Raw genomic sequence first — 23,243 nt, 5'->3', positions numbered from 1 at the left:
ACAAAAGCAGCGTGAGGAGTTAGTAGCCCTGGGCTAAGCCTCGCCGCACACCCCGCTACAAACCCCGCACAAACGGCTGATGCGCCTTCATATGTTTTTCTTTTTCGGCCTGGCCGTTTTTCCCTTTGGTCGGCGCGCCATTTCCTTAATTTCGGGCCGTGTGATGTTGCCGCTTCTCGTTCAAGTCTTAGTCTTTAATAAATAGATGGAAACAAGAACACGACCGGCTACCTCGCGTGGTGTTAATAGTTGACTGCCAGTCCCCACTCTCTGCAAAACACTGCACGACAAAACTACATGCGATTACCAATTTTCATATCAGAAGTGCCGGCTCCGACCAGGGAACCAAAAAAAAAAAGAGGAAAAAAAAAAAAAACCTGAAACCACGCTGATTGTTCGCTTTGCTGATAGATCTAGATCATCAATGTATAAAGAGTCGACACGGAATCGTTTGTGTCAGGGAAATAATGAAATTAATCATCACCAATGATTGAATTATGTTGCACATTTCTTAACACGTCGGTTGTGAAGAAGAAAGATGGGTCTTGGTGATACCTCCATAATTTCCTTGTCCCAATCGCTTCGGATCTCCAGATTTGGATCTAGCGCTATGCCTCTGAAACTTAAGCGTCCCACCATAAAACACCACGACCCGTATAGCATCTAATTTTTGTTTTCCCCATTTTAAGTTTTTTGCCCCTTTCTTGCTTTTCACTTGATGAGACCCGACACCAGAGGGCGATGAAGAATAAACTTGAAGTGACAAAACTCCTGCTAGCACAAACAAAAATCACCCACGGTAGGCCTAGAAGACTATACTTGAAGTGACAAAACTCCTTCTAGCACTGAAAAAAATCACCCATAGTAGGCCTGTACAGAGTCGCAAATTTGCCGAGCCATGATTTTTTAGTTCAAATAAAAACAAAGCCGTAGAAAGCACAATGCAAGAACAGCACAAAGTGAATTCTTTCAGTGGATGATCTTTTAAAACGTAGTCTGAAAAAGAACGTAATTTTTATGTGACTTCATTGAATGATCGTTCATTCGTTGTTGTTGTTGTAGTTGTTGTTGTTGTAGTTGTTGTTGTTGTTGTAGTTGTTGTTGTTGTTGTTGTTGTTGTTGTTGTTGTAAGTTGTTTTTGTTGTTGTTGTTCCAACATTTATATTAATGTTAAACAAAAGTAGCCAGAAATCCACTATCCATATACCCAAATGGAATATTTTGGAGACTTCTATTTTGCTCTCCGTATCTTGTGCGTTTTATTTATTTGTTTCGGTATTTTTGATTCTCCTTTAAGAGTTAAATTTTCCCCTCATTTCCAGCAGGTGATAACAGGTCTGATAGTACACCTTTAAAGTTCACTTATTTGCATAAACCAATCGCAGCCCGGCATTGGCCATTTTTATTTTTTCCCCTCGATTTATCCCAACACTTGACAAAGCTTTATGCACGAAAGGCGGCGGTTATTCTTTCAATGCCCAATCCTTAATCCACGCGCTCAAAACTCAATTCGCATTTTCCCCCCTTTTTGTCCGCGAGCAAAATGAAAATTTCTGGCTACACAACAAATCAAGCTAATCCGGTGGTGACAATAAAAATCGGATTTCTTCATAATATATCACTTTCAAAGGGGGTCCCGGCATTGAACAAACCGGTGGGTTGAGTCCGGCCCAGAGAAGTGTTTTGAAGTTATGCCGCGACGGCCGCTTTACTGTTTTGGACTCAAAGGGGTGCCGGCCGCGCCATGCAGGCGTGCGATAGGCCCAATGAGCCGGGCGCTCCGCTGCAAGTTTAAGGTTGTGTGTGAGATATACCTTGTTTGGCATAAAAATCAATCAAGTATGTATTGTGGATTGGCCATGGAGTAAAGAACGACTAATAGTCAGGATTACCAGCGTAGTAATTTCTTTTCATGCCGGAGCGATCTGGGCATAAATGACCACCGGAGGGTCTGAATGAGACAGCAGAAGACTGGTGTAGAAATAGGTCAAGTCTAGTTTGGGACGGGAGAACGAACTCGAGAAGCATCCGAGCGCATCACACTCTCTCTTGAGTCAAGAGCCAACGAACACACTGTAAGCAAACACACACTGCTCATTTTGAAAAATAACAATTATTACTCCCCCTTCATCAGAACGTTGATTGTTTTTCGAATAACAGGACGTTGGGGCCTGGGAACAAAATCAGTGGATTTCTTCTGGGGGGGAAGGCAGCCAGTCCGTGATGAAGTTAAAGCCCCGACGGTCGAGAGTTGCCGAGTTCGTCATTTGCTCACTTTATTCTTTACCCCGGGTATAGAGGGGGGTTTGACTGAGCGAGGCTTGGGCCCCGCGGCCCCCGCGCAGCAGCTTCTGAAGAGCCGCCGTGACTTGGCTTTGCCCTCTGCGAAAGTCTCCGAAAAGCGATTACTTCCGCTTCAAGGACCTTCTTCAGTTGTTTAATTTTCTGTACATAAATAGGAACCTCTCGCAAATATGTGCGCACGCCTTTGCTCAATAGAGCACATCTAGGCCTAGGAGGCAGTGACTTATGGGTCTAGCCGCTTTCGCCTTGTGGCCCTTTCATTCCCAGTTTCGGGAGAGAAGAAAATATTTAGAGGAGTCGGTGGGCTGGCGAACAATGCCGCGGTACACCACGAAAGGTTTTGTTGTGGGCTGAGTGTGGGGAGCTGCCAACTTGACTTCTCTCTCTGTGTGTCTGAAATGGAGAAGTGTTATAATTCCACAAGGGTGTGATGTTACTGAAGGCGCCAGTTTTTCGTTCTTATAAAACATCTTGAGATAGGTCTTCTCTGTGAGCGGAGCCACTTGTTCTAGTTTATCGAAATTTGGAATAATCGCCCATAAAACAATGAATTAAATCGATTTGAGGAAATGTATAAAGACGCGCCCGCAGTTTGTAAAGACTGTTAATTGTGGTGAGTATAACAGTGAAGCTTTTTTGTTTTCTTATCTTGTGTTTTTATCTCAAAAGTCAGCGTTTATTTGGAGCGAGGTTACAATTGAGATCCGAACTTGGATACCGCCCCTATGTTCATTTTGTTTACATATTGCTTCCTGTTAGTTTGTTTGTGTTTGTTTGTAAGTTTTCCTTTTGTTTGTTTGTATTTCGTTTTTGTTGTTTGTGGTAGTATTGTTTTGTTTTAGTTTTTGTATGATTATGGGCGACCAATATTGAGTGAGTGACTATGACACTACTTATTTGTTCCCGTATTATTTTTTTAATCATTTATTTAATTTAATTTGTTTGCAGTCTTGGGTTTTATTTTATTTTATCAATTAGCTTTTACATTGCGTAGGATTACACTTGTTTCCTAACTCAAGATGGTCACCCGTCGCCTATAGTTCTCCTATCCATATCATACCCTCACCGCCTCCAAGGATCACAGATGATGTATCTTTCGATTACAATATAATCTTACTAAACAAATACACGAGATTTACCCGCCGTGACTTTTATTGAAACACGGTATAGGTAATTTGATCTGATCTTCACCGGGGACAACACAATGACCGTGTATCGCCGGCCGGCTTCACCCGGGAAAACATCGCGTTATTCTTCGGCAAACAAACCAGGGTCGCGTGGTCGAGCCCGGGCGAAGTCACGCACATGACGGCCATTAATTTCATAGTCTGTCTGTCGTGATCATGATCCCCCTACCTGTAATTTGTGTCAACACACGTCCTCCGTGTGGACGTGGTCCCAATAAAGACACGTTTGTAGACATTTTAAGCATGGGTTTTATGCGGTTGATCTGGGCTGGACAATGATGTTGTAATTGAGTCCATGCTAATGCTGCTTTTTGCCGAGTGTAATTACAAGATACTCACTGTCAACTTATCAAACATGGATTTCTTCAACTTGTCAAACAAACATTTGGAGATGGATCAGGAAAACTACATCCACGGCGAGGGACACTCTGATTCCCATGCGATGTGAATTCAATTACAATGTTACAATCGCTATGTTGATTGTGGCTAATTTCGTTTGTCGCAATTCCATAGCGATCGTGGGACTATGTGTCGAGACGGACCACCAGACGATGAAAAGTGTAACCCGTTAGGATCGGTTTAAACACGGCCGGCTTTGACTGACCTAACACGGTCTGCATTATCACCGTCATGACAGTTGCATGGCACTGTTTTTGGTGTATTTCCACAAAAATAACAAGCTTTGATTGTGTACCGATTACCCTTTGTTCGTGCGTCTCTATTATGTTGCCCAAACTGTTTGACTGTACGTTCCATTTCATTTTTGTCAAACAAAAATAGGTTTGTCAAACATGTGAGGTTTTTTGTGTTTATTTCAATCATCTTATCCCTTGTGAAAGTTACATGTTTTATTTTCAAAATGCATTTTATCCCAGCACAGTGATGTACGCGTGAAAAGCGGTCCCACGGACTGATTACGTTAACTGTCGCGAGCTCTTGCACTCGTGCATAAAATTTCATTTAACAAAATTGCACTTGACTTAATGGACCAGTAATAATTGCAAACTACGACGAGCACACCCTGTACACTTTTCACAATCGATAACTTTATGCAATCTATACAAATCAGTGATTGATTTAAGATCAATGAATCCGAATCTGGAAAATAATTTTATAATGAGCAAAAGTTAACATTGTATAAAATGCTCACTATGTTTGAAATCATAACCTAAATAAAATGCTTACGTAAAGTAAAGATTGCCAAGAAGACAATGAAGACATTTCAGTTTAAGACGTGGGGGGGGGGACTTCTTGGGAAAATTCCCACAGTCAGGTATAGGGACTGAAAACCCAATCCACAACGCTGGTGCCAGTCCAGGAATCGAACCGGGGTCCATTGAGGTGAAAGACAGGGAGGAAACCACTGAGCCAACCTGGCTAAAAATGTTTCACTCCTCTGATCCAATGTCATAAACTATACTTTGGTGATGTAACACGAATGTGTTGTCTTGTCATGAAGGTTGAACCAAACCTTCAAATAAAAACATATATTTTCATTCAATAATAAATAAATATATATGTCTTATATGAAACTACACGATGACTTATCAATAGAAAACGTTCGAGCAATCAACGAAGCTTTACTTCATACACGCGTTATCAAATAAATAAAATAAAAAAATCCGTTCACGCCCTTGCACTTTCTCCTCCATTGGTATAATATGAACAACTGTCATATCCTGACCCCTTTCAATACAGCAAAACGGTTCATTAAAAAATCCTTTCTGTAAACTTTCTCATCGGTCTCATGATATTATTATTCTAATAATGGTCTATAATACACGCTTCCTGTATAGTGTCGTCCGCCTCTTCATGGAGGTTTGAGACTCGGTGCAACCATGGTGCAACCCCCACAATTCGTGCTCCCAAATACTGAGCAGAAAAAGTGTAATAACCCGTTATATCAAAGTTGATAGGAAGCTCCAATATTGGGACAAAAACTAAGACCCAGATTTGCACGGATGGATTCACAGCTTTTCAATGTGCTTATTTCACAGTAGTGCAATTTTTGACAATTACTGTTATCCAAGCAGCGTTCAGTCAATTGAAGTGGTCTAAATCGAGCGTGCGTAAAACCCGAACAGCGTTTGTTAGCAACGCTTTTGGGAAGGAAATATGAATTTATGTATTTTTTGTTGTTTTGTCTTGGGTATATAGCGGCTGTAAAAAATACTGTGGGGGCAGAAAGTACATCAAACAAAAGTAAATCAAGTAAAAAAATCACGGGTTATTGATGGACGTTTACAAAAATGGTGCAAATTAGAATGAGTCATGTACCAATCCAATGGGCTGGCATTAAACTAACTCATCGTACATTGAACTATAAACTGTACTGATTTTTCAAAAAAATCTCACAAAACATGAACTCTTTGTTAGTCATGCTAATCCTTCATGTATCTAAAACACATGTCCTGAAAAGACACGGCACGTTTCATGAATAACTGTACATGACTGTATAATAGGGTTACCCTTTTTTATGTTCAGTTAAAAGAGAGACGTTTTACACTAAGAGGAATACATAAAAAAAATCATAATTATAGACGTTAAACCAATGTTTGATGTGAGAGATTTGTTGTTTCCAGCTTGGTGTTAATATCCCCTTGTGGGAGTTTGCTGAGTTCCCTTGACGGGGAGATCATCTAAACAAACAAACAAACAAACAAACAAACAAACAAACAAACAAACAAACAAACAAACAAACAAACAGGTTTACACTATGGGGAATTCAATAGTCACTTTAAGAACGTTCCCGTATGTAAGATGGAATGACACCTGTGTTCAAAATTAATCTACACGTGCCAACATTAAATATAGATCGCCTGATATGTTCGTTTGCACATCATACTAATGAAATGCTTGCCTCGGTTGTACATCAAACAAATCAATTCCAACCATACGAATGTGACCAATTCCTATTACTACTATTAATTCCAGTGTGGCTCTCGAGCAGTGACCTACATTTTGTTTTTGCTCTCATTCCCATACACTCAAATATATCGTTTCAGAAATCGGCTACACAAGAAAACTAGATCAGCCATTGATATGTCAATATTTGTTAATCCTCTAAAAGCGAGTCCAATTCAGACACTCTCAACTCTGTACACTCCCGTTCATGGACCTAGTCTGGTCTCTCCAACTCCAATGACGCGTTAACTTGAACTGCTCTATCTCACTCGTTAAAGTTCAAATCTGGTCATCTTGTAATCAAGGCGAAAGGGGGGGGCAACAACATATCCACAAATAAAGAGGTAGAAAAAGTTCATTGAGCAAGATAAATAATCGAGAAATGGACTGGGAGGGTGAACCATTCCATCTTGTGTCAAAATAATTAAAACGCGGGTCTAGCGTCCGACCTTTTCAACCATGATATATTCCCGCACAGCCTAAATACAGGATTGTATTGTGAATTGTGAGTCGGGACAATGCGCAATTTTCTCAATTTTACTGGCTAACAACAGAGCCACTCCAAGGGTGAAATACATCAAGCTCTTTAAATTTATTTGAACAGACAGCGTAAGAATAACACAGAAAATTAGTCGGCCTAGTTTACCTCGACCGAGTATTACAAAAAGATAGACCTGGCTAGCTGCCGCGTTAAAGTTACTTATATTTTTATGTGTAGGGCCTCCTACTATGTTTTCGTTCGGGCGAAGTGTTAACTGTTTACAATTTATGCAGTTATAATTATATAACCGATGAAACTCCATTTGGCTAACATACTTAGTCCATGATTGCAAACCCATTGAGTGAATTAGTTTCGTCTTTTCCCTTTCTCCATTACAAATGAGAAAAATGAAATCGGTTTTTGTTGACTGTGATTGCTCCCAATTCAATTTCTATTCCTCGTCTTCTTTGCCCCGGGGCTGCTGTTTGTGAATATTATATGAAGAAGAGGAAATAAACCGCGGGATGGTGCGACCACACTCAAGCGGACGACCATGCGGCCCTGCACCGACGCAGTGGTCGGGTGCAGCGACGCCCGGCACCCGGTGTCTCTGTCACTAACAACAAGAGCCCTATCAAATAATGTCTACATGTGATTCACACAAACCGGCGAGGATTACCTCTTTCTGTAGTATTATTACAATACTTCCACCCATAATACTTTTTTGTCCTTCCTTCTCCTCTTCGAGTTCGATATTCTCTGGGCGAGAGCGATCGAATTTGTAAGTCGCAGGGCAATTAGGGACTCTGAGCATACTGGGGATGTCAAGTGCTATCTTGTCAAATTACTCACTGGCTTACGGCAGATGCGACCATCTCTCGCTAGAAGTCCGCTTCTCGCACCGTAATGCATTTCTGTCTAGTCGAGACTCTGTACTGATATTTGTTTATGGAATAACACATTCGTAGTCGATCTTTTTTTGTTTTTCATCTGTAGTCTACGTTTGGATGGTTTAAGTGCAGAGTATTAAGTTTGTGTATAATAAAACTCATCTAACACACCCCTGTTGTTTTGTCAATTTCCAAATGTTTGGGTGAAGCTTTTGCGGTTTTATTTACTTGAAATTGATTAGTATGTTATGTTGTTGTGTTATTATTTCATTACCGAACATGTCATTCATATTATTATTTTGTTCACAAACAAAAATGATTTTAAGGCTGAAACTACTTGTCCAATTAATGTACATAGCATGTGTGAACAAATAACTTCCATGATAAAGCTGAAACTTTTGATGGTTTGTTTTTAAAATTAAATCGTTTCAAACAGGGAAAACAAATACGATTGTTCATATTATCGGCAATGACGGTATTTTTTAGGTGAAATGGAAGAAATTAATTTGTTCGAAATTTAAATCAAGGAGGGAAAACAAAAGATTGAATTAAGTTAAGTTACCAAGCTAATAAAACGGATTGAAATATTAATTCAAAACAAAAACGCTACTTTTTCAAGCTCAATTTCAATCTCAAATAATGTAATGTAAAAAGTGCATCATTGGCCTTTGATATAGACCTTTTAATTAATAGATACAAATGGGATTTTTGACTGTCTCGAACAAATGAATTTGGTTCGGTAAGTGTTGGTCCTAATTGCATGTAAGCAAGTCTTTGAACCATTTATGTCTAGGCAATCGTGCCACATCGTAACATGATTGACTGGAAGGCAAGTTAAAATATTCAAACAATTTAAATCAAACGAGTTAAACAAATGACAACAAAATGAGCAAGAAGTTAACATTGCACAAATGAGCGAGGCATTTTTAGTCGATAATCAAGTCGTTTGCAGCACTGTTCCTCTAAAGTCTACACGTCTCAGGATCGTCTTGTAACTTATAGTTCTCGTCTCAAAATGTAGCCAAGTAAAATTTCAGTCTCCTAATTAAATTATTTACTTCAAATAAAACAATTTATATCATAACACGTTACCTATAATAGTTATTTGCATTGCATAAAACAACCGCCTATTATTTTCTGATATAATTCAGCTAGACAGACAGCATAATTACATCTACAACCACTTCAACCACTTCTTCATCTTCGGCCAATGACCAATGGTGGACAGACATCGTAAGACCACCTAACTTCCCGTGAAAAATTGACACAATAGTCCCTGCTAGTCTAGAACCTACACGCATTAAACCAGTCTGCAACCCTATCAATAAAAACAACGGCACCAGTCTAAGCTATTCCCCACGGGCCTAGGTTATTATTAATACCGGACGTACCATTCACCATACACTCCTCATAGACAGAAACGTGATACCCCACCTTGCAGCTGATGGGAAGGCGAATATTATTTCTTTTTAAAACAAAGCTAATCAAAATATGAGCCCCGTGGACTTAAGTGGATTAACGTCGACGTGTCCATCTTAATCCGATTATGAAAATATTTAGTAACTGGATTAGATTATACACACGAGATGGTAAAGGGAGGTATTGTGGAGCGTACAAACTTACAGGAATAACACTTTGTGGGAACGTCAGGAGTAAACATTCTTGAGAGGTTACGGTTCAGTGCCAGTTGGACAGGTATGAAATAACCTCGTCAATTTTCACCAAGGGTTGGATTTGTCTCCAAGGGCCTTGAAGGTACGTACATAAATATAGCAGGGCTTTGTAGACGTCTGCAGGAAAGCTGTCTTTTCCGGGAGGAAAGTATCAAAGGTCGAAATATTTCCTCTCTCGATTTATTTTTGTTTACCTATAATTATATTTATAACTTTAAAGGGAATTCACAAATTATATAAGTTTAATTTTTGTCATGCGATACAATTTCCAAAGGCGATTTTGTTTTAATTGCAATGCCCCTTTTTAAATTTTCGAAACGAATTTTGATGGTGTTGGTAACATGGTCTCTCATGTTCTTATTGGTTAAAGCCAGTGGACGCTTTCGGTAAACAGTATTGTCCAAGGCCCACACTTCGTTTATCACAACTTGTATATAAAAATAACAAACCTGTGAAAATTTAGGCTCAATCGGTCATCGGAGTCGGGAGAAAATAACGGGAAAAGCCACCCTTGTTTTCGCGCGTTTCGCCATGTCATGACATGTGTTTACTATAAATCCGTAATTCTCGATGTCGAGAATTGTTATTTTAATGTTTTTTCAAAAAGTAAAGCATTTCATGGAATAATATTTCAAGAGAAGTCTTTTACCATTACCTTCTGTAAACCCTGTAAGTTATTTGTAAATCTGTGAATTTGTTTTCTTCTTTCTGTTCCGAAAGTGTATAGTGGCTTTAAGATTTTGATGAGGAAATATACAATATTTTAATTTGAAATACAGCATTCGTTGCGTTCTCGACATGACAGCGTTTCAAGTATTTTATCAGTGTACATGTACCTACTTTCAGCAGGCAAACTCCTGATTGATTTGCAACAATAGTACACATTTTTTTTTTTTTTATATACCTTAAAGGAATTTCTGGCAGGTTCATATCTTTATTGAACTCACAACTGTTGATTTTACTGTCATAATAATATTATAATAATAATAATAATAATAATAATAATAATAATAATAATAATAATAATAATAATAATAATAATAATAATAATAATAATAATAATAATAATAATAATAATAATAATAATAATAATAATAATAATAATAATAATAATAATAATAATAATAATAATAATAATAATAATAATAATAATAATAATAATAATAATAATAATAATAATAATAATAACAATAATAACACGGACATTTAAATTGCGCAGTTACCTATATAAATATTCTCTACTGCGCATTACAGGATACACAAATGGTTTTTTAACTTAGATTTAAATAAGTTAAGTGAAGAAGACTGTGTAATGCAAGGTGGAAGATTGTTCCACAGATTTGGAGCGGCTTTAACCTTCATGACAAGACAACAAATTGTCAAATTACTGCGTTCAGTATACAACTATGTTATAGTCAAAGGTAATCTTTCTTTCCTTTGTGCTGTATGGACGGCTCGTGGAGGAAAACCACATCGTAGGATCATAAAAAAATATATTATTTGTTTCTCATAATAATAGGCTAATATGGGGGCAGCCTACAAATTTTCAGCTTCGCTTTAGACACACACATTTAACACAGCAAAGTATGAATATACGTTTATTTATTTATAGTTCACTGTGCTGTGAATGTTCAAGGTTGCTGCCAAACCCTCTACACAAATCACGTACATGCTGACATTTTAACCAACAGGTTTTGTCAAGAGTTACTGAAAATGTCAAAGTTCACTCACAGGCCCGAGGACCGAACTGTGCCAGTTCAACAGGAGTGCACTTTCTTCAATGGCGCCCCCACGCATCCTGTAAGACACTTTGAGCCAACTTTTTTGGGGGGGTTATATCTTGACGGTTGTAACAGGCGCCACCTTGGGTTCCTGCATCTAAATCCCTGCTCAATTAGTTCAACATCAATGGACTTTGAGCTTGAGCTGTGATCGGCGGTATTGACATTACGATTTGGACAAGTCTGTTGCATGACTCTAATTAAGACCGGGGAAATATTATGCTTGATGTAATAAACATGACGTCATTGACCATCATCTTTGATGAAACCATGGAGCAATAAACTAGAACACGGACGCGTGAAATGGCTATCACTGGCTGAGAGTTGTTGTGTGCAGTGGTACACCTGGCACTTTTCCATTGTCACAGGTGCCATTGTTTATTATCGAATAAGGTGGTCGATGGTGCTATGTGCATGCAATCCTTTTATACACGATGATGTTATTAAACAACCCTACCTACTGGTTCTCTGCAATAAACAACTGCGTCAATTTATCCGCATGTTGCTTTTTATAGCTCCATGTTATAACTAGTTTCAAACTCTGACAACTAATTCGAAAACGGCTAATAAAGCATACCCATTGCAAGTTGTAAATGGGAAAATGTATACCAGAGTGTCATGAAATTCCAAATGCTATGTAACCATCAACAAAAAGATGTTATAAATTAATAGTATTAAACTACGATTCATAAATACCTCAGACAGTTTCGCTATTTCTATTGGTGAAGAGCGCGTCACGTGGGTGTGTATAAACCTTTGTTTATAACAAGTAAAAAGTGTTGAAACATGGGCGTGACACGCGAGCTTGCACCTGTGTTGTTAAGACAGTTTCTTCATTCCTATTGGTCGAGAGCAACGGCTGAAACAGTTGTGCCACATCACGCGATACGCGCGACGCGCACAGCATTCCCTTACAAGGAGTTGTTCACCCGAGCGCCTTAACTGGGCCTTACCATTTCATAGCTGGAGGGGTGTCGTGTTGAAAGAAATCATTGAGCAATTATAATTTTTGCATTTATTTTACTTTTTGATCAAAAAGTGTTGATGTTTTTTGACCGAAAGGTAATGATGAATGGGAATTAAAGTGTGTTGAATCGATTTTCAACTAGTGGTTTAAACCCGCCGAGGCCTGGTTCTTGATAATTTACCTCGACTTCGTCTTGGTAAATTTATCAGGAACCAGGCCTCGTTGGGATTAAACCACTAGTTGAAAACCTCTTCACCACACATTGATTCCCTCAATAATGCTTTGAGTAACATTAGAAGCAGTAAGTAGCCTTGAAGAAAGACTCTGCTTTGGTAGACACGTCCATTTCTTGCATTTATACCATAATGTCCGTTGGTAGGCCTAAGCAGTTTGCAACAACTAAGTATATTTTCTCAAGCACTGCAGTATTGTATCTAGATTACAATACCGGGAGAACACCTCCCCGCCCCGCCCCATTCAACGAGCCATTTGCAAATGAGTGTTTTCCTTGAATTCTAAGTTCGGTAGACTCCATTTTCAACTTTGGAGCCTTGGATTTTATAACCACGGGTGCCCCCCCCCCCCGCCCGCCCCATTTCAGCCATTCACAAACGAGTAGTTTCCTTGAATTCTAAAATCCGGTATTCCAGACTCAAATGGAGCACTAGATTTTATAATCACCGGGTGCCCCACACCCCCGCCCCGCCCGCCCCATTTCAGCCATTCGCAAATGAGTATTTTCCTTGAATTCTAAGTTCCGGTATTCCAGACTCAAATGGAGCCTTCAGATTTTTAAATCACCGTTTACACTACCTTGCCATCAGATCCCAAAGCCCATCATAACTTCCGCCCCATCCAGCCCCGTGATGAAGCACCTACGCTTAGGGTCCACCATGTATAAAGTCATTATTGGTCCGTTTATTGGCCCAGCAGGTCCACGCGCTAGGGTGCTAATAAGGACTGGCAGTCTGCCTGGCACGCGACGCGCTGGAAGGGGCGGCGTCGTCTGTACACACCGGCAAACGCGTGAAGTGTTGTGCAGGTGTGAAGTCCGGTCCGCTCTGCTTCTAAATACACACCCATCCTAATGTGTTAGACTAATTTAGGGAAATACTTCCTCCACTGTTAGACCCGGTTTTAAAATGGAGGTAATAAACAGGGACCACTAAAAAATGGTTAAGCACAACACATTATGCTCACCAGAACAATGTTGCCAGCGAAGATAACATCTCACACGTACAATTTGTGACTGGTATCCTACTCATTTCTGCTTAGCAAAATTTTCAGCTTAAGCAGCTCAATAAATTGGGCCTTGAAGGGTACGACTGATTGAACTTATAGTGAGTAGTTGCTGAAATTTAGGGGTGGACGTCAAGGTGCGATTGCGGGTCACTTTTGCGGGTAGCCAAATGGGCTATGGTTAAAGGCACTGGACACGCATGGTAATTGTCTTAGACCGGTATTCTCACTTGGTGCTCCCAACATTTTTTGTTTATGCACAAAATAAAAAAATCTGTCAACATTTTGACTCGGTTGGTCGTCGAAGTTGCAAGAAAAAGAATATACATCCTTCCCTTGTTGCACAAATTTGTGTATTTTCAGACGCCTGAAATAGGCTTCCGGCAAGAAGTATTTTAATAAAATATTTGATTGAGCTCGGTCGTTGCTTCACAAACTCGTAACGGCAATTTTTGGCTCGAGTAAACAAACTATAAATATTATGAAATATTTCAAGAATTAGTGACTGATGAGAAATGTCCCTGTCTGTCTCAGGACATTGTATGTTCTAGCTTAGTCAATATGATAAGCATCAATGTACATCCAATCAATGTCATCGCTACGATCGTAAATCGTAACATTAAATCAATGAAAAATGCAACATTCTCATTTCCCTTTTGACAGAGAGAGAGAGAGAGAGAGAGCGAAAGAGAACAAATGAGGTACAATCGGTCATCCAGCCCAGAAAGAAGCCAATAATGCCTCTCCTGAAATAAATCTACATCAAGGGTGTATATAGAGGTGTATCCGTCCGCATATCTGTCTGCACTAGGCTACACCTGACCAACCATGTTACTGCTCCGCACAGTGGATGTGACATGTGAGCTATATCATGGCGTCACCTCACCCCTCACACTAGCCCCCACCCCCGGAAATACGTCAGAGGGGGGGAGAGGGTCCCCTGGGGAGAATACTCCCATGAGTTGCAGCGTGTTCTGCACGGTGAAGCTGGGCTTGGTATCGCGGTACCTAGCACGGTACAGCTTGTACGTCCCTAGACGGTTACGGGCTGCAAATGGCTCTTATGGGAGTACTGAATGTCTTTTCTTGAAAAGGTCGAAATGATGGATTGAATTTGGACCAAATTAACAGCTTTGACTTCAGATACTTTTTTTTTTTGTATTTGCTCTTTAAAGGCAGAAGCGGATTGTTTGTTTGTTTGTTTGTTTGTTTGATTGTTTGTTTGATTGTTTGTTTGTTTGTTTGTTTGTTTGTTTTGTTTGATTTGTAATATAAATACACCGTCACAACAAAAGTGCATTTTGGGTTTATTTCAATGCCCTACAACTTGCATCTCAGCTATCAAGCTATCACTCCACTGCAAGATATTTTTCGATAAAAGATTTTACTGCAAGATATTTTTCGATAAAAGATTTTACCTGGGCGTCAAAAGTAATAATTTATCTCTGCAAACGACGAAGGGTCACGGACACCCGGCTATGACGTCACACAGAGTGACTTCTAGAGCATGAACTTAAACCCAAATTAGATGTAAATTATATACCGCCAATAACGGGGATTTCAAACTTAAATCTGTCAATATGTTTTCCAGTATTTTGTTTGTTTGCAGGTTCAAGTTACTAATATGCAAGTTTAGAGGAAACAATTAGCGGGAATAAACGGATAACAATCCCGCGACCAGTCAAGAAAGATCACGCAGTTATTATAGTAATAATGAAAATATGACTGGAGCGGGATATGAGCCTGCTACCTAGTCAAGTTCAAATCGTAATCTAGTCATTGTCTGATTTCGCAGGTTCTTATCTCGTTTTTCAAGTTACAACCAAAATTATTTGAGATACATTTACCCAGTCAGGGTTCTTGTCAATAAAAAGAAGGGGGGAAGACAATTGTGAGAAAAAAAAATCATTACCGGTAAATATATAGATTGAAGAAAAAAATTTCATTTTAAAAAGTAATAATTAAATAAAACGATTAAAGATGTTACTGTTTTTTATATTTTGAAGAAAAAAAACCTTGGAAACATTATTGGTTTTGGAAAGTAAGGAACTGTGAGAGCAAATCCCCGTTAAACCATCCATAATACATGATAAAATATCTCTTATCTCTCAGTGTGTGGAAATACATGCCAATGCGTCTCGGCCCTGACGACATAAACATAATAATTCAACAAATCTCCATGACGAAATGTTCAATATTTTTCGGCGTCGACACACTAAGAACTCTGCAAACATCACTCGTGTAAATTTGAAATAAAACGGTTGGAACCGCGCGTCGTCTCGTGTTAATTGCCTTGTACCCGCACACAACTAAACTCCCCCAGATCCGTCTGTATGCCACCGACCATAAGTCAAGTGCCTCACCAGAAGAAGACGAAGAAGAACACAAGAAAAAAAACCTTCGCTCTCATTTTCCCCCCTCTCCCAATTTTTAATAATACTCATCAGTCTGCTTGGGCATTGTTTGCACTCGAGAAGATTATTTGAGGCAATTACTTGCACTTGTGGCTATGGTGGTGATTTTCTGTTTCTTACGGTGGGTTTAGGGGCCCCGTGAAGCCTGAGTCCGCACTCGGGCCAGTGTTGACACGATCGTATCTCGGACCCACTTCAACATTCTTGTCCCCGTGCACACGCTATGCAAGACGGAGCTCAAGCGTTACCATAGGACCAACAAAAAACATCACTGCAGTAAACTTTGCCCATATTTTTCATCCTTCAAAACATAATTTAACTGAGAAGTGCTGTATGTTGTGAGCCCCCCCCCCCCCCACCCCCCACTCTTTCTATTGCCTCTCTACTAAAAGGCACCGGTTTTAATACCCAGTTCGATAGTTCTGAGATTAATTGAACAGATAAAAACGACAAGATGACATCTCCTTAGAGTTGTTATTTCTTTATTTTTATAGTCCATCGGCATTTTGATCAAAAAGACGATGCGAATCAAATGTTTTCTCCATATCAGCGTATCGGCCTGGTACACCAGAAGGTATCAACTTGCTCAAACTAGCTGTATATACAATAATATTGGTCCATATAAATCGCTTGATAAGATGAAGACGGCGCGTATATTTACAGTTCGCGTTTTTGATCGCTGCTCTTTTTCGCCAAATCGTTGTCTCTTTTGACTTGGAATTTGTTAGTCCGGAATTAATTTCGTTGCTTCCTTTGTTTGGGTGTAATCGGGCTGCTGTTCGTCCGTTTGCTTGCATGTGCCTGTCCCATTTAATGTGAATATTTGCTGAGATACAAACAGCTAAATTCAGAGTATGGTTATTCATGTTTCTTTACCCGCGCTCATTCACATTGTTGTCTATCTTCAAATTAATCAAAATCGCATATGTATCATTTAATTTCATCAAAAGCTTGAAAATATGATTGAAAAAATTATATGTGATATTTTCTTGTTTAATGAATTCTCCTCACTTTTGTTTTACAGATCTTAGTCGTATAATCTTGGAGAAAAAAACCCAGCTTGGAGCCAATTTGCATCTGCTAGACCAGCCACGATGGAGCTAACCGAACACACCAGATGGATGGTAGTCAACGGCCAGCACGGTGGTGAAGGGCACAACGGGTCACACACCCATGCTCCCCACCCAGCCAGTATGACCCCTTCTTCCACCACAGAACGGATGCCACACGCTCCCCACCATAGTTTAAACTTCATGGAGCCCACCCAGCTTGTTCCCCCAGATGAAGTGGATGTTTTCTTCCACTCTCTTGACGGGAGCTCAAACGCTGTCAACCCGCCGAGCTACTACGCCAACTCGGCCGCGTCCCGAGCGGCAGCGATACACAGCTACAGGCCTTCACACGGTAGGTGGTGCATACCATAATATTGTGCTAACATTCATGACTATCGACGATTTAATTAGCGTGCCTTTCATTATGAACTATGTGAAATAACTGCGATCCAAAATAACGTTGTGTATATACTTGGCTTCTGACTTGTTTCTCACATCCAATGAGCTATACATTCATGTTCAGGGAACAATTCCCCTTGTATAGCAGAGCAAAATGTTCCGCAAAACGTCTCAGTTGCAACTCAAAAAATCATCGTTTGCTAATGTTATTCAATATTATCACCATTCTGTGTGCACAAAACTCCCCAGTCTAAATATTTTGCTATGTAAACATTGCTGGACGAATTCATTTCACTGATGTTATTCATGTTTCAAGAGATCACCGAAGAAATCGGACTAATTAAATAATAATACAGACCCCCAGAGCTGTCAAAGTGTGCATCTTGCAATCATGGAGATAGTGTACAACAATCGGGGAGATATTTAGAATTACGATGCAACACAACAGAAAAAATGATTTCATAATCAGGGTGATTTTCAATTTTTTTCCCAAGAGCATGAAAATATTGGTTTATTTTCATGACAGTTTCGGCAAAGTTGGCAGCTGCTACACGTTAACACTTTTCGGCAACTAAATGTATGCAGGCAATTCATCTTTACTATCTATGGATAGGTTGGCGGTAACACCATGTTTACTTTCGTTTTAAATGTGTTGCCAGACACCACCACATTCTTAATCGTAAGTCAAATCAACTAATGCAGAATTGGCAACAGATAAACAAATATGACCTATGTGTAGTTCAAAACTGATGCCATCTGGTCAACATAAATCAATTTGAACTCTTAAAAACAACACGCATTGATGAATAAACTTAATGAAGTTCCTTATTGCTTTATTTATTTCTTCATTATTTTCAATTCGGTGCCAAGTTTTTTTTCCTTCTTCCTAATCCGGTCTCGCCGTACATGATCGTAATTTAGTTCTTATCCTAGATCCGGGTTTAAGCATTGTTGATTAGCCTGAATGAAAGATGCACCGGATAGCATTGCTCTCTGACTATTATTGTTCCCTCATGCCAAGTTACATTCATTGAATAACCTGTTAGTCGAGACCATTCTCTTTGGAACTTTTTCTCAATAATCATTTGGAACGCGGTTCAACGACATTAGATTTAAATTGTTTGATGTTTAATTGGTTGGTTGGCTGCATTCACGAGGTGTTTGTTTGTTTGTTTGTTTGTTTGTTTGTTTGTTTGTTTGTTTGTTTGCTAATTTGCTTGCTTGCTTGCTTGTTTGTTTGTTTTTCTTTTCTTTACACTGTGTATAGTTTTATACACTGTGTATTTTCATATGTTATTGTTTACTTCCTAGTGGTTTAACATTTTTATGGTTCATAGTCATGCGCATTCAAACAGCTTTGCCTGGAATTAGCGCAGTATAAATCAATTGTTATTACGATTATTTAATACAGAACATGTCAGATACGGACCATTCATTATGTCCTACCAAATGTGTCCGACAAACCACTTTTGTCAGCCAATTCGTTATTGCCGACTTATAAACCTACAACATCAAATAAAAATCATTGTTTAAATATTGTCGTTGATGTTTTTTTTTCGTGAAATTAGTTTTTTTTATTGCGGACAAGTTGAACCATGGATATATTTATGCATCCATGGTTGAACTAACAAATATTTATCATGAACTTGGGGGAGAAGGGGGCACAGGAATGCGAACGTAACACAACACTCAATGTCATTTTGCGCGTAAACAATGTTGCTCCTTTTAAAAGCAGTCTCGCACATAACATTCTGAGTATAGTTCGCAGCCATGGGCGGGGCGAGGGTCACACTGGGCGGGCCACGAGACAGGCCGGAACGGGCGTGGTCGGTTTGGGAGTGACTTCAAACAACAGGTACTGGGTCAAATAATTATGCAAATATACACTATGCAGACAGAGTGTGTGCCCGACGAAAAAAAGTTGTTATCGTCCAACGTTAGTTTCGTACTAAATTGCTCACACAAGACATTGTCAAGTAAGAATAACGTATCACAGTTCGAATCTATTTATGTCAGAAACTTTCGTTACCAAGTAAGGTTTATGCTGATAATTATTTTGAGTAATTACCAATAGTGTCCACTGCCTTTAATTCACTGTGGGGGTTATGAGACCATGCACAGATTGTATCATCATTGTCCTTCATTTTGGTTGTAGCAACTAAAACCAGGAGTTGGTGTTTTTTAATTTTTTTTTCTTCTTTAAGTTTTCACATCTACTTTTTTCGAATTTTCATGGAAGGAAATATTCTACAGAAAAAAAAGTCGTTCGACCTTCATAATCAGTAAGCTGTTATAAACTTTAACAATAATACGGTACCCCATGGGACTACATGAATTTATACAATTCCAAATATTAAATTGCATCCACGTTCTTTTAGCATATATATCTACTTTCACTTGTCTTTTCAAAAATTGTATTTTTTTTCCTTTTTTACTTGTATGTTGTTAAACAAATTATTAATGTTAAAGCCAATTTTACCCCCTGTGACTTCAGTGTTGTTTCATCTGGCAAGACCTATTTGGGTGGTCATATGGTGTTTAACACAGCTTGCATTCGGGAACTACACTAATATCAAAGCAATTTAATGATACGTTGTACGAGTGCCAAACATCCGGGATCGCCAATTGGTTGTTCATTTTCGCGAGAAACAACCCCATAACTGTTTTTGAGAGTGTAATAAAAACGAGTTTCTGGTCCAATTCCATTGAAAGTGGGAGACATGTGGCCATGAGTATTGTGGTGCCTCGGGTCAGCTTAAAAGTGTATTGCCCGTGCTTTGTCTGAAATAAATACGACAGATCATACCTTAGAAGGAAAAACAAATGAATGACGGCCATTTTGAAGGTTCCAAATAAAGGTAGCGCGTGTTTTGAAATAACAAACACATTCAACAAGTCGACCTTTAACCTTATAAATTAAACTAACGAAAGTCGGCCATTTTTATGAAAAATAATTCTCTTAATTTCGGACCAGGAATTTTCATCTTTGAGAGGGCAAGGCATTTTCATTTCGCAGTTTTAAAGGCACTTCCATTTGGATACCACCTTTAAACTCTATGAGAATCTTAAGAAGAGGCAACAAGAGCGTGGCAACAAAGGCAATGATCTCCTTGGCCCCGTAGTGTATTTTTTAGGCCTTGAACCTTATGAAAGGATGCCATAAAAGTAAAACTAGATTTGTTTTGGTGGTGGGCGTGATCATACCTCCTGCAAACCAAAGAACAGGGAGTCATTAGTTATGAACAACAATAGTTACAACAATAGCAAATCGAGCAGACGGTCGCATTCTGAGCACTGATGATTTCAATGAAACTGCACTGAATTCCAACTGGTAGATCTCGCTATAATAAATCTGTTCGTGCATTCATTTTTTAAAGAGTCTTGAACCCAGCCAACCTTCTGTACATGTCCTGGGGGCTTGTCTTATAGTTCAATATATCAACACTTGACCCAATCCTGAGCTCATTCATCCAACAAGGTTCCTCTCTAGTAATGTGTCAATTATCCAGTGCAGGATTCATGAGACATAATATAAGATCATGGGCAACCTCAGAGCCGAACACCTTGAAAAATAGGCTACCGGACGGGTGAGTGTAAAGCTGGGCTAGCTGCCGCTGCGCTCTGTACACCCCCAGTCTGTGTCTCCACACCACCCATTTTACCCATAGGTCTGCTGCACAGTGGAGTCCCAGGGGGATAGCCTGGCACTGGGCTCAATGCGGTTCTTCACAGGATGTCGAGACCCAGGGCGCAGTGCCACGCGCTTGGCATGTCAAGCCCATAACTTGGACTCAACTGAAAGTTGCTTCCTGTGTGTCGTATTAGTTTACGTTTTCCCGAGACCAAGATTATAAATAGACCAACTCGCTGCCAGTCGGGTCCCAGCCTCTCAGTGTACGTCCACACATCGTGTTCATGACCGATCGACCTGTACACAAAAAGTCCTGTTGCTATATATACGTACTCCTCACACGCGCCACAACTGAACTTATAAAGTGCACTTATTAAACCGGGCTCCAACTTATAACAATCTCCTATAATAGCAGCTCTGACTTCCAAGCCTCATAAAGTGATAATTTTTGTTCACCCAAACTCACAGCTCGAGTTTCTGGCAGCCAAGTTTGCAGGCCACATTTCCACACTCCAACTATCCAGTGGTTCGAGAGCAGTAAAACCCTTCGCCCAGTCCACCAGAGTAGCAATCACTCCGCCTGGTGTACCAGCCCTTTTGGTGGGGCCTCATCAGCGGTTTCGTCCCACGGTGGTCCACCGGCTCTCGGCAGCTCCACTACGGGTGGTGGAATCAACTCTCAATCCAGCTCGCATTTGTTCAACTTTCCGCCGACACCACCGAAGGACAGCACCCCGGACCATTTGACGACGGCCGGGTTGAGCATCCACCCCTCCAGTGAGTACACCCACATGGAGGATAAATCAATGCACAGGGATCACCATCTTACCTCCCCTGTCTCATCATCATCCTCAGCCAACATGTCGATGGCAACGGGCTCATCGGCTGCCGACACACCGTACAGCACCCAGCATCATATGCCGTACGCTACCTACGTTCCGGCCCCGGATCTCTCCAACTCGTTGGGGTTCCACACCGGAGCGGTGATTGGTAATCGGAACTTCAACGGATCTGCGCCCCGGCCTCGAACCAAAAGCAGGTCCAGCTCAGGTAAGTAATAATTAATCAATGTTGAAGTTTTACTAATACTCCTCATTCATTACAAGTCAATCAATGGTTGTTAGGTGTCAAACAAAATTAAGGTAGAACTGTTTAGTCTTTTCAGAAGATATGAAATATGTTTTGACCTTGTTCTCAGTTTCACTTCAGATACGTTGTCTGGTCTGATGTAATTTATTTGTGTTTTGAAATTGAACCGTAACAAAAACTGATCTCAACTTCAACACTTTAAGGGCATCTTCTACCAGACTGAGTTTCGAACAGATATTTCATACAGATTGAGAGACAGCATAAATGCCTGCCTCCAGTTATTATAAAAAATAGTAAACCCTCCACTGTATAATGTATTAATGCAGCCTCACGCACTAGTGCGCTGGCCTGGTCCCCGGTCCGCCCAGACAGACAGTTGGTCCAGCTCCAAATATTTTTGCATTTAACATTGTCACTCTTAAAATCTCCCAGAAATAAGAGGTATCGAAAAACGCCATATCGTATCATCCTAAAAATCACAGCAGTTACCACAAGACACAGCATCATTTGTAGAATTAAAACAATAACTTTGCAAAGTTTTGGTATGAAAATCTGAAACCAATCCGTACCCAATATGCCTCATTATAAAGCCATTGTTTTGTAATACTATATCTGACCTCTAATACCAACCAATACTACCACCAGTTAGAAGAAGTCATCCCCCAGAAAATCAACATGGTAAAGAGGAAATGTCCAGACCTATTGTTTCTAACAATCAAACTGTCGATGCGTCAGTGGTATTATTATCTTAACCTTTCTTTCCTGTACAAAACTAAGGCACTTTTTATTTATGCAAGGGTGGGAATGACTTTCTATTTGGCTGTACAATTAGTTTGAACACATCAGAAGGTGGTAAGAACCTATAGTTGGAACCCCTTCTGGTCCTTTCTCTATGTAGGAACTTTGGAACCAACAAGAAGATTCATCACAAGGAGCACTTAATCTCAAGCTAAATAGATAAGAATTTGCATCGAGGATGAAGAATATTGATCTAAGGTTAACAAATTCCACACTTTATTTTTTACAAAAACATGTACGGAAATATGAACCAACACTCTCCCTGGTAAGAACCTATAGTTGGAACCCCTTCTGGTCCTTTCTCTATGTAGGAACTTTGGAACCAACAAGAAGATTCATCACAAGGAGCACTTAATCTCAAGCTAAATAGATAAGAATTTGCACCGAGGATGAAGAATATTGATCTATAAGGTTAACAAATTCCACATTTTATT

The 23,243-nt window shown here is 39.7% G+C and overlaps 1 protein-coding gene across 2 annotated transcripts in view; it reads left to right on the top strand.

The window, feature by feature from the left end:
- Window positions 1-2,612: 2,612 nt before the first annotated feature.
- The window catches only part of LOC117307040 (GATA-binding factor 2-like), a 45,083-nt gene continuing 24,452 nt past the window's right edge, over window positions 2,613-23,243 (top strand). For both annotated transcript variants that reach the window (XM_033791677.1, XM_033791676.1), the window contains exons 1-3: window positions 2,613-2,917; window positions 16,865-17,244; window positions 21,391-21,972. In XM_033791677.1, coding sequence (XP_033647568.1) covers window positions 16,935-17,244; window positions 21,391-21,972 — 892 coding nt within the window. In that variant the 5' untranslated portion in view covers window positions 2,613-2,917; window positions 16,865-16,934. The remainder of the gene's footprint in view (window positions 2,918-16,864; window positions 17,245-21,390; window positions 21,973-23,243) is intronic.

This window comes from Asterias rubens, chromosome 2 (assembly GCF_902459465.1).
Source record: "Asterias rubens chromosome 2, eAstRub1.3, whole genome shotgun sequence".
NCBI classification, from domain to species: Eukaryota; Metazoa; Echinodermata; class Asteroidea; order Forcipulatida; family Asteriidae; genus Asterias; species Asterias rubens.
This window is presented reverse-complemented; position numbering and strand designations above follow the sequence as displayed.